At 41.9% G+C, this 16,471-nt stretch overlaps 1 protein-coding gene and 1 long non-coding RNA gene across 3 annotated transcripts in view; one reads left to right on the forward strand and one right to left on the reverse strand.

Moving 5' to 3' along the window:
* Positions 1-15,111, forward strand: part of LOC134337588 (uncharacterized) — a 41,161-nt gene extending 26,050 nt beyond the window's left edge. The window contains exon 5 of the long non-coding RNA XR_010016027.1: positions 13,598-15,111. This is a non-coding gene — a long non-coding RNA (uncharacterized LOC134337588). The remainder of the gene's footprint in view (positions 1-13,597) is intronic.
* The window catches only part of pgpep1 (pyroglutamyl-peptidase I), a 46,375-nt gene continuing 30,762 nt past the window's right edge, over positions 859-16,471 (reverse strand). The window contains exons 3-5 of one of the 2 annotated variants that reach the window (XM_063032735.1): positions 15,105-15,221; positions 11,614-11,846; positions 859-9,868 (exon numbers count right to left, since the gene is read on the reverse strand). In XM_063032735.1, coding sequence (XP_062888805.1) covers positions 9,676-9,868; positions 11,614-11,846; positions 15,105-15,221 — 543 coding nt within the window. In that variant the 3' untranslated portion in view covers positions 859-9,675. The remainder of the gene's footprint in view (positions 9,869-11,613; positions 11,847-15,104; positions 15,222-16,471) is intronic. The other variant, XM_063032736.1, reaches the window with a different exon arrangement.

Consider the following 16,471-nt stretch of genomic DNA (forward strand, 5'->3'; position numbering starts at 1 on the left):
ATCCCAGAAGCCATTTCATTAAACAAAGACAATGGGTCCTTGATACTTTTCCTAATGTGGACCCTGAAATTTGAAAGTTTTTGCCTATTCACACCTGGAGCCCTGTTAATGGTTTGATGTTCTTAGCTAAGGGGAACATACTTCCATGGGAGGAAATGCAGTGAAAGTACTTAAGGTTGCCTTCTTGAATGGAGGGGCTTTAAGAGGAAAGGCCAGGCCTGTACACAGTGAAATTTAGAAGAGTAAGAGATGATTTAATTGAAGTATATAAGAATCGGAGGGAGCTTGACATACTTCAACAATGTTTTCTGTATAGGGAGCACATACTTTCAGGACAGAGATGAGGTGGAATTTCTTGTCTCAGTGAAATATTAAGCTTTAGGGATCTCTAATCCAAAAGGCTGTGAAGGCCAAGGCATTGAATATATTCGAGATGGAGATAAAAAGATTTTTGGACTCTTGGGGAAGAAAGTGTTATCCAGAGAGGGCAGGAACATAGAGCTGAAGCCAGGTTCAGATCAGTCATGATTCAGTGATGAAGCAGGCCTGGGGTCCAAGTGGACAACATTTATACCCATTTCTTTATTTCTTATGTCAAGTTCCCCCACATGCATCATAAACTGATATACCTCAGTATCTAAAGCTATTAGAGGTTAAGTGGCCACAGTTTTTAACATCATTTAAAGATTTTCTAGAATTTCACTCTAATTCTCAGATTGTGTTGAGTGTTATGACTTTAAATATAAATATACCACAGCAAGTTATAGGCTGTGTACTTGTAACAAATGCCTCACCTCCTGCCACTCTAAGGACATTCTACATCCACAAGGTTTGTGTGGTATAAAATTACAATTAATCTGACCCAAGCACAGCCAATTCCAACCCAATCTCATCATGGTTAATCTCAGCCTGATCCAAACCCAATTATACCTGATCACAACTTGATCCAACCTTAAACATGAGAAAGTCTACTCTGGATGGCCAGCATCTGTAACTCACACAAAATGCTGGAGGAACTCAACAGGTCGGGAAACATTTATGGAAAGGAATAAAGAGTCAACATTTTGGCCCGAGACCCTTCTGCACTGATTCAGCCTTGGCTAGTCCCAAACTGACTTGGTCAAACCCAGTGCAACCAGTCCACAGTCAATGGTGACCCAACCTGCTGTCAAAGACTTCTGGAGAGAGAAGAGGGATAGGAGTAACAGGTGACAGAACTGGGAATACAGACAAGCGGGACGGGAGTAACTCACATGCAAAGAACAATGTACAAAAGAAAATACTCCAACAAGACCAGAACAATGTTACTCTTTTATTCCAAAAAAAAACACCTAACTTGCAAATTCATTGACTAAGCTCTTGATTCTGAACCCACTTTACATTGAGCAAATCAACAAAAAAATCTAAAGAGTAAAATAATTCTACGAACTGCAGGTTTCATTTTGGTTTATGATATCCCCAGATCTAAAACTCAGCTCCCAAATTCTATGCCACACACACAAAATGCTGGAGGAACTCAGCAGTCCAGGCAGCATCAAGGGGGGGGGGGAGTGCTCCCTCCCTCCAGCATTTTGTGTGTGTCGCTTGGATTTCCAGCATCTGCAGATTTTCTCCTGTTCCCAAATTCTACGTGCAGCCAACAGCAACTTTCTCCCCCTCTGGTACCTGTGCCGTACTGACAAGGACAATGGTGTTTTCCCTACTTTATAATAATTGTAAGATGATGAGAGGCATTGATCGTGTGGATAGTCAGAGGCTTTTTCCCAGGGCTGAAATGGTTGCCACAAGAGGACACAGGTTTAAGGTGCTGGGGAGTAGGTACAGAGGAGATGTCAGGGGCAAGTTTTTTTTTATTAATGCAGAGAGTGGTGAGTGCGTGGAACGGGCTGCCAGCAATGGTGGTGGAGGCGGATACGATAGGGTCTTTTAAGAGACTTTTGGATACGTACATGGAGCTTAGAAAAATAGAGGGCTATGGGTAAGCCTGGTAATTTCTAAGGTAGGGACATGTTCGGCACAACTTTGTGGGCCGAAGGGCCTGTATTGTGCTGTAGGTTTTCTATGTTTCTGTTTTTGACTTGTCCACAAGATGGGGAGGGAGGTATAGCAAGCTGTCTTCTGACCACTGCAGTCCTCTGGGAAATGTGTTCCCAGTGCTGCTGGGTAGAGAGCGTTACAATTTTTCCAAACCAGGACAACGTTAAGACTTGGAGAGGACCTGTAGGTGACACTGAAACTCTTCTTCTTGGTGGCAGAGGACATGAGCTTAGTTGTTGTTGTTGGAGCAGCTTTGTAAATGCCAACAGTGCAGCCATTGTGTACCTGGGTGGATAGGGTGTCAAGCTTGAGGGCTAATTTGCCCTGGATCATGTGCAGTTTCTAGACAGGAGTTGTACTCACCCAGCAGATTCATTACACTCCTGTTGCGTGTTCAAAAAGGCTTCAAGGCATCAGGGGGTGAGTCACTCACTGCAAGGTATTAAGCCTCTGGCCTACTTTTGCAAGGCACTTATTCATTTAGTCCCGTGAAGTCACTGCAGATAGCTAGGACAGTAATGGTGGGCAACTTGGTGGTGGCCATTACCGGGTACTTTGGTTGCTCGTCATTTACACTGGACAACAAATTTTTTTCTAAAGTGTTGCTTCCTCAGGATTTTTTTTGTCTATAAGACCGGTTGAAACTGAACACAAATTTCCAACCGCATGTATCACGTAGGAATTTGGAGAAACAATAAATTAACTTTTATTGAATACAATGCATTTAGTTGCATAACTGTGTTGATGCTTTGCAATAGTTCAACTCGGCTAAAAATCTTTTGATGATTTTTGTTTGTACTCAGTGTCTGAGGCTTCTCACTTAAGTGTCCAACAATAATCAGCCAGCACTGATGGATTCCAGTTGCCCTGACACCGTTTCTCCATGACAGCAATGTCCTGGTGAAACCTTTCACCATGCTCATCACTGGCAGTGCTAAGGTTTGCAGGGAAGAAGTCTGGGAATGTGGAAAATGAACCTTTAGTGACATGTTGCACTTCAGTTTTGTATGCTTGAAGCATGTTGTCAACCAGCTGCACATGTAGTTGGGTGCTTTGTAGTTGCCAAGAAAATTTTCAACATCATCTTTGAATGCCTTCCATGCAATCTTCTCTGGGTCCACTAGAAGTTCTTCAAATTGTCTGTCATTGGTGACCTGCTTGATTTGTGGACCAACAAAAACGCCTTCCCCAATCTTGGCATTAGTTACTCTGGGAAATATTGAAATCTTTCACGTAAACTTATGAACTTTCTAAATCCTGCCCTGCCTAAACACATTCAGACATGCCCAGACAAAATAGGAAACTTTTCAGCTTACATTATGGGCAACATTTCAATTGAATTATGAATTGGAATAACAAATATAGGCCATTTCAAAAACACGGTGCGTGATAGGGAAATTTCATGGTGATTTTCATGATCAGCAGCCCAGAATCCATAAGCTACACCCAAATGTATTCAGGAAGCAAAATCTTTGCCGTCCAGTGCTATCAGCCAATGTCGCCTGGGCCTTGCTGCACATCGACATGAAGTGATTCATTTGCTGATATTCCCACTTCTGACCTTGAGAAAAGGTCAGTTCTTGATGAATCAGTTGAAGATGGTTAGATGTCGGATACCTGCTCCTGCAGTGAGCGATGTGGGGCTGATTGATCTCCCAAGAATTAGTTACTTCCTTTGTATAAAGTAACAGGAATAATCTCTGCCTTGCACCCCTCCCCCACATAACTCCATTGTGCAGTTTACCGGCGCTCTTTGAAGCCACAGTCAAATGATGCCCTCATATTAAGGGCTCTCACTCTCACCCCACCTATAAAATTCATCTCTCTAATCCCAGGATATTTCCACTTATGGATTTTTATCACCGATGATAGAAGCAAACTCTAACTGGTTGGGGTATTACAAGGCTGTGGCAGAGAGATTGCTGACTGTCAAGGAGACAATGTCCTGGTAGAATTACGGTCCACAAAGAGGTCTGAGAAGGTGTCAGAGCACTAGGTTCAGTCTCTGGTGAACAGAGCCCTGCAAGTTTCAAAGGGAGGTAGATTAGAGCACAGGCAGTGGAGAATCTGTGATACTGACCATGTTGTCATTAGTCAGTGATGAATAGATCAGGAGGGCGAGAGGGCAGAGGATTTGGAGTTCAGACGATGAAAGAATAGAGGCCACAGTTTGGGGTGAAGGATTTGGTTTCAGACATTACTAATACTATTCTTTTGTTCCAGATTGATTTAATTGAATTCAAATTCCCCAGCTGAAGTAGGGTCCTTGAACTTGCACATCCAGTTTATTAGATACCAGACCTGTAACTTACTCAGTGGGATCCTGTGTCAATCGAACACAGGCAAACCCCTGAGGGATTCCATAGTTATTTAACATATACACAACTGCTTATTAAATTGTATTAAAAAACATTTTTATTTTCCAAGCAAAATCTTCACTTTCTTTCAAGCTAGATTAGTATTTGAATAATGTTTACTTCAAAACTAAATTTTAAAAAACTCTTCCATAGGACACTAAACCCAAGTAACTTCACAGGGTTAATAAAAGATATCACAGTACATTTTCAGAAGTATATTACGCGTCACGAAAGCTTCAAGTTGATGATTCGGGATAGGCACGAACATACAGGAAGTTTCCCGATCCTATTGGGATCCGCTCCAGTTGAGTGGACTAACACCACGGGATGGTTCTGCACTGACTCGAGAGTAGTGACTCCTCACAAAGCTGCAACCTGAGAAATTGAGGTGACTCACACTGGTCGGTATTCCCACTGAAGAGCCAGCACAACAGGGACGGCACTGGCTGGACAAGGCCCCCTCTGCACTAGCCCCACTGGCAGGGAATTAGATACAGAGTGGCAACCCCTTCAATACTCCAGCAAGTCTGTAGGGGGGGCAGCATCGAGTAGACAGAGAGCAAAGTTCAACTAGGTTTCCTGTCAGGTAACAAAGACAGCAGGTTAACTGGGCACTCTAGTTACCTCTGGGGCATGAGGGAGTAATGGAATAGAGTGGAGGGGGTGGGGTTGAGTATGTGGTGGATATTAAAGGAAACAATTAAAAGTAGGACAAATGTAAACTGGTGGTTGGTTGACAGTGGGCCAGAATCTTACTACTATATATTCTATGCTTTACGGCTCGAAATTCAGCGCCATTGATCTCCTGTCTCTGAACATTGGTCCTCAATCCTTCCCCGAAGCTTTACAATATTAAAACAAAATAGAACTTTGCTTTCTCTACATCTTGCCAGAAATAACAAGGGCTTCCAAATATAGCAGTTCTGTAACTTCAAACATATTGTCCTCTAATCACTGGAGATCATGTGGGAGGAGGGGGGTAAGGGGCTCACTGTCATCCTCTCCCCCCCCCCCAACCCCCAGAGTCAGCAGTTTAGAATCCAGTCTGAACTAATGGGTCTTTGAACCAAAACAACTGCAGATGCTGAAAATCCAAAGCAAACAAAATATTGCAGGGCTCAGCAGATCAGGTAGCACTTGCACGGAGAGGAGCTGATGTTTCAGGTCAAGAACTTTTCATCAGAACAGGGAAAGAGAGAAAATAGCAAATAAGTCATGTTAATACACAAAGAGGGAGGAATGGTGATTGGGGGGGGGGGGGGGAGGAAAGAATAGGGGAAACTTCATGCTGAATCCAGATTAAAATTGGTGAGATTACTTACTTCAAGGGTGGTAGTTTGAGATGAGGAACAAAGAAACATCTAAACTGTGGGTTTTCCTGATTGTTTTTAAAATAATTATTGTCTTGCCAATTTTTATCTACACAACAACAGACATCCCCTCTTTTCTCTCCACCCTTCCCAGTCTCTGCAACTTAATACACCCATTTCTTCACAAACCTTTGACAAAGGATCTAGCCCGAAACATCATGTCCAATCCTCAGTCCAAAGGTGCTGCCTGACTAGCTGAGTACTTCCAATACTTGTCTTTTAGTAATCCAATATATTTTTGCTCTCTTGGGAATGATGCACTTCAAAAATATAGTACTAGTTGTAAAGTGTTTTCAGAGATTCAACTGAATGTAAAAGAAGAACGTTGTTACACTTTACGTAATTCATTTGTGATGAATTACTAAAAGACCTGCACGCAATGCAAGTTAATTTGAAGTACAACCAATCGCTGGACTGAGATGGTGGAGAACAAGAGACTGCGAAAGCTGGGATCCAGAGTGCACACGAATGCTGGAGGAACTCACTGAGTCAGGCAGGATCTATGGAGGAAAATGGAGAGTCGACATCTCGGGTCGAGATCCTTCATCTGGACTCAAATCTGCATTGAACTGAAGTCTGACAGACATTTTGGACCCCAGAGAGCAACAAGTTGAGTAATCTTACCCAGAATATAGGGAACACTCTGCTTCTCCCCGAGCCATCTTTAACAATTCCTTCTGATCCAGCACATTTGGTGTTGGCAGGGCCTCATAATCCAAAGACAGCCTTAATTGGAAGGAAGTTCAACTCACTGAACCATTCTCCACCTGTCAGTTTCGACTCCACATTCCAGCCCAATTCCTGTAAGCAATTCCTGCTGGCCAAAAATCTGCTCTATGGAGGCTTGGACATTCATGGTCCTCAGCAATATCCCTCCAGTAAATATTCCCTCTCACCTCAATCTTCCATGGCAGCTCTTTCTAAGATTGTGTTATGCAACCACAAATCTGGAAACTCAATAGAAACTGTAGACATAATCCAGAAACAAGGCAAGAGACCCCCTTGGGAGATGTTGGAAGCACTTAATTGTTGATTCATAAAGCACTTTTGGGAAACATTTAGAAGAAATCTGAGATGGCATCTGTACAGATTCTCAAAAGATCAATTGTCTAATCCCACTTCACACCCTACTCTGTTTGTTCCCCGCAAATAATCTGCATACAGATATAACAAATTCCCCTTTGGAACTATCTTAAAGTATTTGAAATGGACACTGATCACTGAGCCAAGTCACTAGTGAACACTAAGATGGTGGACTGTAAATTATATGGACCCTGATCTTTCATTGTCTAACAATTCCCATGCCCTTTAACAAGGAGCTGAGTGTGGGACCCAGAATGTGATCCAAGTTAACATTAGTCTTCATTCGCTGAAACCCAGACCACAAGCAATTGCTTTTCTATGAAAATAGAAATTTAAAAATATGACAAATTAATGAATGATACGATGTAGTCCCTTGGAGGTCAAAACAAGCAAAAGATAGAAATTATTTACTCTTTCCCATGTACAGAACAACTAACATCACTATTCTCACATAACATCCTTTCTCCAGTTCATATAAACAGATGTGATCACGAACAAGTTTCATCAGAGGTTTGCCATGTCCAATGCAGGAGTTTCTAAGCACACCTGGGAGGCCTAAGCATATTAAAGTATTTTAACTTTTTTCTCCATCTTCTTTACCCACTCCTACAACCCACAAATTTCTGCCTTCATCTAAATCTGTTTTTTCTTTTATTAGCCGTAAATTTCCTTTCATCCATCAGTGATAGCCAAGCGACAACTGTCAAGGCAATGAACTCTGGACTTTCCTCATTGCATCTGTCTGTCCCCCTGTCCTCCCCCACCCACCCCTCCTTATAAAATGAGCTGTAAAACCCATTTTGTTAAACCCACTCTGTCAATCAAGCTTTCGGTCACTTGTCCCTTCATCCTATGTTGCTCTGTTACATTGTCTATAATACTTCTATGAAGCACCTCAATATCTATAATAATATCACTAGATACATGTAAATATATTTCTAAAATAAAAGGAAATTCCTTAAAAAATATGCATTCCTAGTATCAGAAATCTAGTATTCTTTAAATCAGTTAATTACAATCAAAATCCTTGCAGGACCAATTTGCTTCCAAAATCTTAGATTGGAGTCTTAGCTCAAAATACCCAAGTTCATCATTGGGAAGCTCCATAAAACTGGAAGGGTCATCAGTCATGACCTCTTCTCACCACACTCTTTAAAGTCCATCCCCACATTTTCTGTTTCTTCTCAGGAAACATATCAGGATCTCTCTCGAGCAAAAAGAAACAAACTGCTGGAGAATATCAGTGGGTCAGGCAGGATCTGCGGAGGGTAACTGACCGGTGATATTCTGGGTCAGGACCCCTCATCTGGACGGGGACATTTCAACTCCGGTCATGATGCCAAGTTGGCTGGCTTTTGAGAGACTCGTTTGGATCACGTCTACGGCAGCCTTTTGAAAGTCCACCAATATTCGCACTCCTCTCAATTCAATCACCCCTTGAGTGGACCAGTTCTGCCCAAGATCGCTCATTCACTATAAGCAGCAGCCACCTCAGATGACAAACCAGCTGAGGAACCTTTGCACCTGCTGGAAAGTTCTGATGCTAAGCCAGTTTGAACAAGTTTCAGATGTGGAACCAGTTACAAAAAGGTGCATCCACCGTCCCCACTCATGTGCAACATCGATTGAGGTATGGGATCGGGAACTTTCTCTGGTAGGAAGGATAGTGAGAAGAAAAAGAAAGAGGAAGGCTCATTTCGTAGGTGCTCAGTGCTAAACGAATTCCTTCTGAAGGAAAGGCTCAATCAGTTAAAGCTCCCCTGTAGTATCTAACCCAGGTGAACATAGAGAAACATGTACACAGTGGAGAACATCCGTTGCTGGAGAGCTGCAACAGACAGATGGTAAAAGACTTTTTTTGCAGAATATTGTTAACCCCTGGGGAAACCAGCATTGTGCCAAGGGGAGATCCTATTCCTTAGCAAGTGGCAGATGGGCAGCTTTTAGCAATAGCTCTGAACTCCAATAATACTCTACTAATAATGTGGCTGTAGGGAGTTCCTTAAAAACATTGAGAAGGGATGGGGAATGAGGCAATATTTAACAGCACTTGAGGGAAGTGAGCTAAGATTTTATAATGAGTTTTACTCGGACACTCAAAATCCACAACCGCAAAAACATAAAGGTTTAAGTAGCTGAATTAAACTAAAAGTTATTACACATGGATTATGTCAACCTAGTTCAAAGTACTTAAGCTATGGTTAGTTTTTGATTTACACCTTACTTAATACTAAATCTAGGCAAGACTGACTGAAGTACATAGCAAACGTTGCATACATAGGCTGACAGCACGTCTTTATGTAATAATATCTCTAAGTGCCCAAGTGCATCCATCCTTAGGAGTTGAAATATTTTAGACTCTGGGGTGACGTTCAGCAGAGTGCTCAAAGTTTAGTTTCTGTGATCATCTGTCAGAGACACAAGACAAAACAATTATCAAAAAATAATATAAGGCCAAAAATATTCGTGCTGTCCTGGGCTCAGATTAAAATTGCAAACTGGAAAACAACTTTAAAACATACACAGAGTGAACACAGCATTATGTGCATCATATAGTTTACAGAAGCCCAAGAAATGGTTACTCAACATTTTAGCCCTGACTTGGCTCTTGGGGCTTCAAGCTCCGAATGAGATTTGTACTTTCCCTCCACCCCTAAAGATACAATAATTACCATGTTGCAGGCTTCACTCAATTGCCCCTCCCCACTCCTAAACAGGTGAACTTTACAATGGCAGCTGGGACCAGGAAAGTTCCCCAAAACTGGTTGGAAAGATAAGTTATGACGTTGATTTTGGGTCCTCTTGCGCCTTTGTCAGCTTCCGAAACCTCAGTGCTCCACCAGGCAGTTCATCTTGGTGTTGGAATGTTGGAGCATGCCCAACATCACCCCGATAATGGTTTGAAGAGCCCTTCCCAACTGCTCAGCTGTGTAAGGCTTTCCCAGCGGAGGGACGTGTATGAAGGCTGATCTCCCGTGGCTCAGATGCAGAGAGGTATAGTAGGTAAAATCACAGAGGTACCTGGGTGGACAGAGACAAGTCTACGATCAATCAGTTAGTAAGTGGTGCGGGAAGCAACTTTTCAGATCACTGTCCCTGTGCTGTTGCTTACTCCCTCAGCAGAACTCCCTAATTGACACTTGTACCCCACAACACAGATTTCTCTTCTGTGATCATTCCCATGAATACACTTCCACAACACAATCCTTTCCCAATTTCATTTAGTCCATGCCCTATTGTTACATACACACACACCAATAAAAACTGATTTACTTTATTCAAACAAACAATTATAAACCTTTCTCGAGATTTTCTTAATTCTGCCCGGCTAGGTTCTAACTGTCGTCAGAATTTCTAGTTTTGGTTGTCATGTGACACCCTCAAAAGCAGTGTATAGTAAAATACCTCATGGCATTAAAGAGGGAACTCAATTTCATGTTTGATTACACAGAATATTGATGACTTTAATATTAACATTTTTGCCCTTTTTAGTATTCTTGTAGCAAGTTGTCAAATTTTTTTTTCCCCACCAAGGCGGACAGGTACCAGGACTGATCACCAACTATTTATTCAGACAGAGGTACAGTATTAAGGGTTTTAAAGGAACAGAGAGGCAGGGGAGGTTATGGAAAGAGCTCTGCAGCTTAGAGTACCCAGAGCTGAAGAAATAGCTACCAGTGAAGCAAATAAAATTAGTAGCAGGTGGCCATCAGAATAAGACCGCAGAGATGTAGAGCTGCATTAAGTTGCACATAAAGCTGAAGAAGAGGTCCATGGAAGCCTCTTGAAAACAAGAGGGAGGACCAAGATATACACACAAGACTATAGTTGGAATAAACTACTTGGACCCTCAAGCCTGTCTGATCTGCTCCAGATCCGAACTCTTCTGTGTCCATTTCAGATAACCCACAATTCCCCTTTAAAGGTTGATCTAAAATCTACTTTAAATTGCTCTGGTGACATTGGACCAGAAGGGAGCAAGAACAAGTACAGTGCGAGCCACAAATGGATAGAGCTCGACAGACACAGTTTTATTCATAGTATCAGATGGGACAATCGTGTCAAGAAGAAACAGAGGCACAGACTGGAACATATGCCGGTGAGGTGAGCTGAGGCAGAATAGAACTGAGGAATGTCATGAAGAGTATGGAGATGTGGTGGTTAAGTTTCTGGTTTAGCAGCCGAAGTCCTGAAACACTGATCAAACAACACAAATTTGAATCTCACACAGCAACAAGAATATTTAAATTCAAGTAGTGAAACAAATCTGGAATATCACAAAGATACACAGATTCAAAAGGGTTTAATATGTGATCATTTACTTCCCATATCCCTATCTCACACTCCATATTATACTTTGATTGTTTGGTCTCAGGTGACACAATGTCTCTACAATCTGAGACTCACTTTCTCAATATCCTTCAACCACCCTGTTATTAATCAAGAGCCTTCATTAAAGGCAATTATTTAAACAGTATTTGATCAACTCTTGTGATGTAAGAGTAACAAACATAGATTAAAGGGTCTATAGACTAAAAGTGTACAATTCCCTTTATCTAATATCTACAACACACCTAACCCCACCCCCTACTTTTCCTGAGTGAATCGTTCCTCCCCCTTTAATATGCCCTGCTTATTTGTCTTTATGTACCCAATTCACCCCTTTTCTTGCTCTAGCTTTCCTGCTGCTGGGAGGGCCAAAATGAAGAGTGGTACAAGACCATATCCAGCAAATCCCAGAGCAATGCTCCACTGGTTTTCCCTACCTTCCTGCATCCTTTGACACCGAAATAACCACGTCTAGTTGTGGATCCGTGATTTTGTTGCAGACAACATCCATGTCGACAATGGATTCAAGGCAGTCTGGTCCTCCCTGAACACAGCAGTGGCTATCTGGGCAGTAGCAGCAATTGTCCAGCCCTTTATAGCCCTGGTTGTGACCACATTTCTCCAATGTCACAGTGGTGGCCATTCCTGAAACTCCGACGTGGATGAATAACTGAAAAAGTAACAATACATACAAGGATTAGTTGGACAGAAGCAGTTCTGAAAAGGCCCAAACTTTCTTCCTTGATCCCTATGATCTTCTTTCCATTCCCATGTCCTGCTATGAACTTTTTCCAGGTCCCCAATACAATGCTTCCTATCACTACTTTTGACTCTTACTTCACTGCTATAAATCGACATATCGTCTACTTAGACACTTGTTTTCTCTTCACCATCTACAGCGAAACTTAACTTTTGAAATGGAGGCTTTCCTCTGCCTAACTTAACTTTCAGTCTATGATGTTCTGCCAAACTTTTGCTCAAGCCCTCCTCCTAAGAGTTTTTTTTAAACCAGTGGATGCCCTCGGACATTGCTACAGACAAAAATAGAGCAGCTCTTCTCTACCCATTCAACACCGGATTTTCTACTCAATATAATTTTATCCCTCCCTCCCACCTTTTGCTGTTTCTCTCTGAAATTCATTCTCCAAATCTGTTTTTCTTGCAGTACATATATATATATTTAACAATTCGCTCCTCACTCTATTCCTTCTACTCATTTCCCTACCCAATCATAGTCAGCACATAATTTAGCACACTTGTAACCTCTGTTCATTTGTACAGTCAATGGCCCAAAGTACTCAAAGGCCCAACAAGGAATTTAGCACCAAGCCACAAAGTTTCAGCACACAAAAACTTGACCAATTAATGGCAGGTTTTAGATAAACCTTGTTAAGAGAGGGGTAAGGGACTTTTAGAGTTTAGGGTCTTCGCAGCTGAAAGCTTGCCTGTCAACGGAGGAGCAATTAACATGTACACATTGGCCCAAGGTGGAGATGACCAGAAATCTTTGAAAGACAGAGGAAATTAAAGAGACGGAACAGCAAGGCCAAGGGGGGATGTGAAAACACTTTTGATTTCTACAATCATAAAGAATACACTCTTCACAACTCCAGTAATTTTTGTTTCTTCCTCGTTGGGTATGAAGTTCACTTGGTCTCTCTACCAAGGTAGAGTGAGAGGGACCACATCTAGGTAGGAGGTAATGGAAACCAAAGCAGTGTGAAAACTCAAGGGACTGTGTTCAGATATATAGATCTTAAGGCTTACTTCAAAGTTAAAAAGTTCAAAGTAAACTGATTATACAAGTACATATAATGTCACCATATACTACCTTGAGATTCACTTTCTTGGAGGAATTCATAGTAGCACACAAAATACAATCAATGAAAATTTGCGCACAAAACTGACAAACAAGCAAAGTGTCAATAAAAAAAATTAAAAATACAGATAACCTGAGTTGTAGAGTCCTTGAAAGTGAGTCCATAGGTTGTCGAATCAGTTTAGGGTTGAGTTAAGTTATCTACGTTGGTTCAGGAGCCTGACGCTGAACCAGATGATGTGGACTCCTGCCCCTACTTCAAACGCATCTCCTCCAATTATACAAAAAAAATGCCAAACAACTGAGATGACTGTGCTTACTTTTCCAAAAGCCAGCAAATTTAAATTTCTACAAACATCCTTGAGAATTAATAATGAACATTCTTGGAGAAATAAATAATTGGTCAGACAAAAATGAAGATATTGGGCAAAAATTCAATTATGGTGGCTAAACAATAGTCTAATGTTGGAGGCAACTTTCTAATCACAACACAATGGTTTAAATTAGATCCAAAGATGTCGCCAGAGGGTTGTTTCTTGGAGCTCATCTGTGAAACAGCTTTAATTCCTTCTCTTTAATGTCTCCGTTTTTTCCTTTGCAAGGTGGATGGGGTTCTGGTGGAGTCCATGATCTACAGCTGCACTCAAACTGTGGCTCTTTACAGTGGTGGTTTCCACTCCCAGAGTTCACTGACCAGCCATTTTTGAGATATCCCAAAGTGCTGCCTGGAAGACACACACCTTCAGGGGGAGGCCCCGTGGACCAGCCAATTCCATGCCAGCGTCACCAACAGGCGTCGCAGGAGAAACGGAACATCGCAAGCAGTGTATTGGCTGTCAGAAGCCTTTGTACTTGGGCGATCGCTTGCTCCCTCTCTCTCGATGACGGGGGAGTTTGCTGCCAATTCTCAAGTTGGAGAAGCACAGAGTAAAAGTGACACAGCAGCCTGTAACATCGTAATCAGCGTGCTGTGGTGACGACACTGACACCTCTCTGTCCCTTGTTATAGAGAGAGATCAATCCTGTGGCATGTTGAGTGAATAATTAGTCATTGTTGGTGCAGATCATGGTCTCTTTTTCGGAGGCTTTTTTATTGCTTGCTTGGTGGGCGCTGGGTGCTGATGATTCCTGCTGAAATAAGCTGGGGAGGGGTAACGCTTTGCAGTTGCTTGTGCGCGAGCGGGGGCAGACGGGCTTTGGGGTTCGAATGTTTTTCCTGTCATTCATTGGGGTTCTCGTTTTCATGGATGTCTGTGAAGAGTAAGAATTTCAGGCTGTATACTGTAAACATTCTCTAATGTTAAATGGAACCATTGAACCAAATAACAGGAATTCTGCAGATGCTGGAAATTCAAGCAACACACATAAAAGTTGCTGGTGAACGCAGCAGGCCAGGCAGCATCTCTAGGAAGAGGTGCAGTCGACGTTTCAGGCCGAGACCCTTCGTCAGTTTTTAAGGAAAAGTGGGGGACAGATACCAGAATAGGCACGGAACATAGATTGTTCCACAAAGCCAACAAAAAGGCAGGCATAGCTAGGACCCATACGGGTGCCCATAGCTACACCTTTAGTTTGCCAACAAAAAGGCAGGCATAGCTAGGACCCATACGCAAACAAAAAGGCAGGCATGGCTAGGACCCATATGCCAACAAAAAGGCAGGCATGGCTAGGACCCATACCTAACAAAAAGGCAGGCATGGCTGGGACCCATACTGACGAAGGGTCTCGGCCTGAAACGTTGACTGCACCTCTTCCTAGAGATGCTGCCTGGCCTGTTGCATTCACCAGCAACTTTGATGTGTGTTCCATTGAGCCAAATGTTGGCCTGTACTGGCCAAGTGAGCAAATAGAACAGGAACCCAAGAGTAGAATCAGCTATGTAGCTCAAGTCTGCTCCATCATTCAATACAATCACATTGATCTGCTCGCATGCTTTTCAGTTTTACTTTCGTGTTAGATCACTATTCTCATGGACTTCAATCACTTACATCAGCAAGATCACCAAGTTTGATTGGCAATGGAATTACCCAATCTTTTCCTTTCTGGCTTGCATTTTGCAGATAAAATAATTGAAGTTAAGTTATATTATGCAGGAAGAATGTGTCTAACCTCTGGATTATGGCGTTTCCATAGAGAAGGGATTAAATCCAGGACCTTCTGGTACTCCACTGGAATCTCGTACACATATAGATTGACTTCATCACCCAACCCAAGCTTCTGTAATTCCTGCAATAGAGTCAGAAAGTAAAAGATAGCACAATGGTGTCAGCAGAAGCTACTTGTCTTTGGAAACAGTGGGCTTAGAATACTCTGAGTGCTAATGAGGGGGGTATCCTGAACCATTTACAGTAGAGACTGTAACAACAGTCAAATTACTGGGCCAACTACTGGAGTTCTGATTCACATCTCTACATTTATTAGCCCAAATTCTACCATGACTGTTGCAGAAAGTTTAGAAAATTCCAGGAATTAAATAAAGTTAGGAATTACATAAAATGAATAATAAAAGGTAGCCATAAAACTACCGTTCCCAAAAACATATCCAGTTTACTAATATCTTTTTTTCACCGCGCCCTTGGTCTGTTCTTTACAACAGTGGAAAGCAATACCATAATTTGATAACTATATATATATATATATATATAGTTTTGCCAGTTTTAGTCTTGGTTTGTCCTGTGTTTTCCTTGTGATATCATTCTGGTGTGTTGTATCATTTTTTAAGGCATGCATTTCTAAGTGACAATAAACGAGGACTGAGTGTCCTCATAATCTAATCTAATCTTTATCTGGTCCAACTTCTACGTGATTCCAGACCCACTGATGTGATGTACTCTGAAGTTCAGGACATTAAATACAGGAGTTGCTAGCAATACAGAGTATTAAGAAATTATAATTAGCATAGTTAATCTGTCAAGTCCAGGTAACTTAGTACCAATTGAGGCTGATGATTCCTGCTCAATTACTTGCCACGATGGGATTCTGTAGACCTGGTGGCTTGCGAGAGAGCATTTTCCAAGCTGATACCATCTCTCCACGGCCTCACTCTTTATCATCGCTAATCTACTCTAAAGGATAACCAAGTTCCTTCAATTCTTGCCTCTTGCACATCATTTGTTTCCATCACTCTACCAGTAATGGTTTGCCTTCAATTGGAAAGGCCCTGTCTACTCTCTTCCTTCGCTGCTCATTAAACCCTATATTATTAACAAAGACTTTTGTAGCTCCAAGTCAAGTTCTGTTTGTCAATTACCCGTTCGTTGAATTGCATTCTAATACTTTGGGATTTACTATGTAAAGGCATGACACCAAAACAATTTGTTATGAATGAGAAAAATGATATTGGATGCGGAGCTTGTGAAATAACAGGAACTGGAATAGCAGGGAAAATGTGACCCCCAAGTTACTTTGCATTGGTTGTAATCAAACTAAATTTAATGTCAAGCCCTAATATTAAGACTGATGACTAAAAACTTGGT

Source organism: Mobula hypostoma, chromosome 24, assembly GCF_963921235.1.
Source record: "Mobula hypostoma chromosome 24, sMobHyp1.1, whole genome shotgun sequence".
Lineage (NCBI taxonomy): Eukaryota > Metazoa > Chordata > Chondrichthyes > Myliobatiformes > Myliobatidae > Mobula > Mobula hypostoma.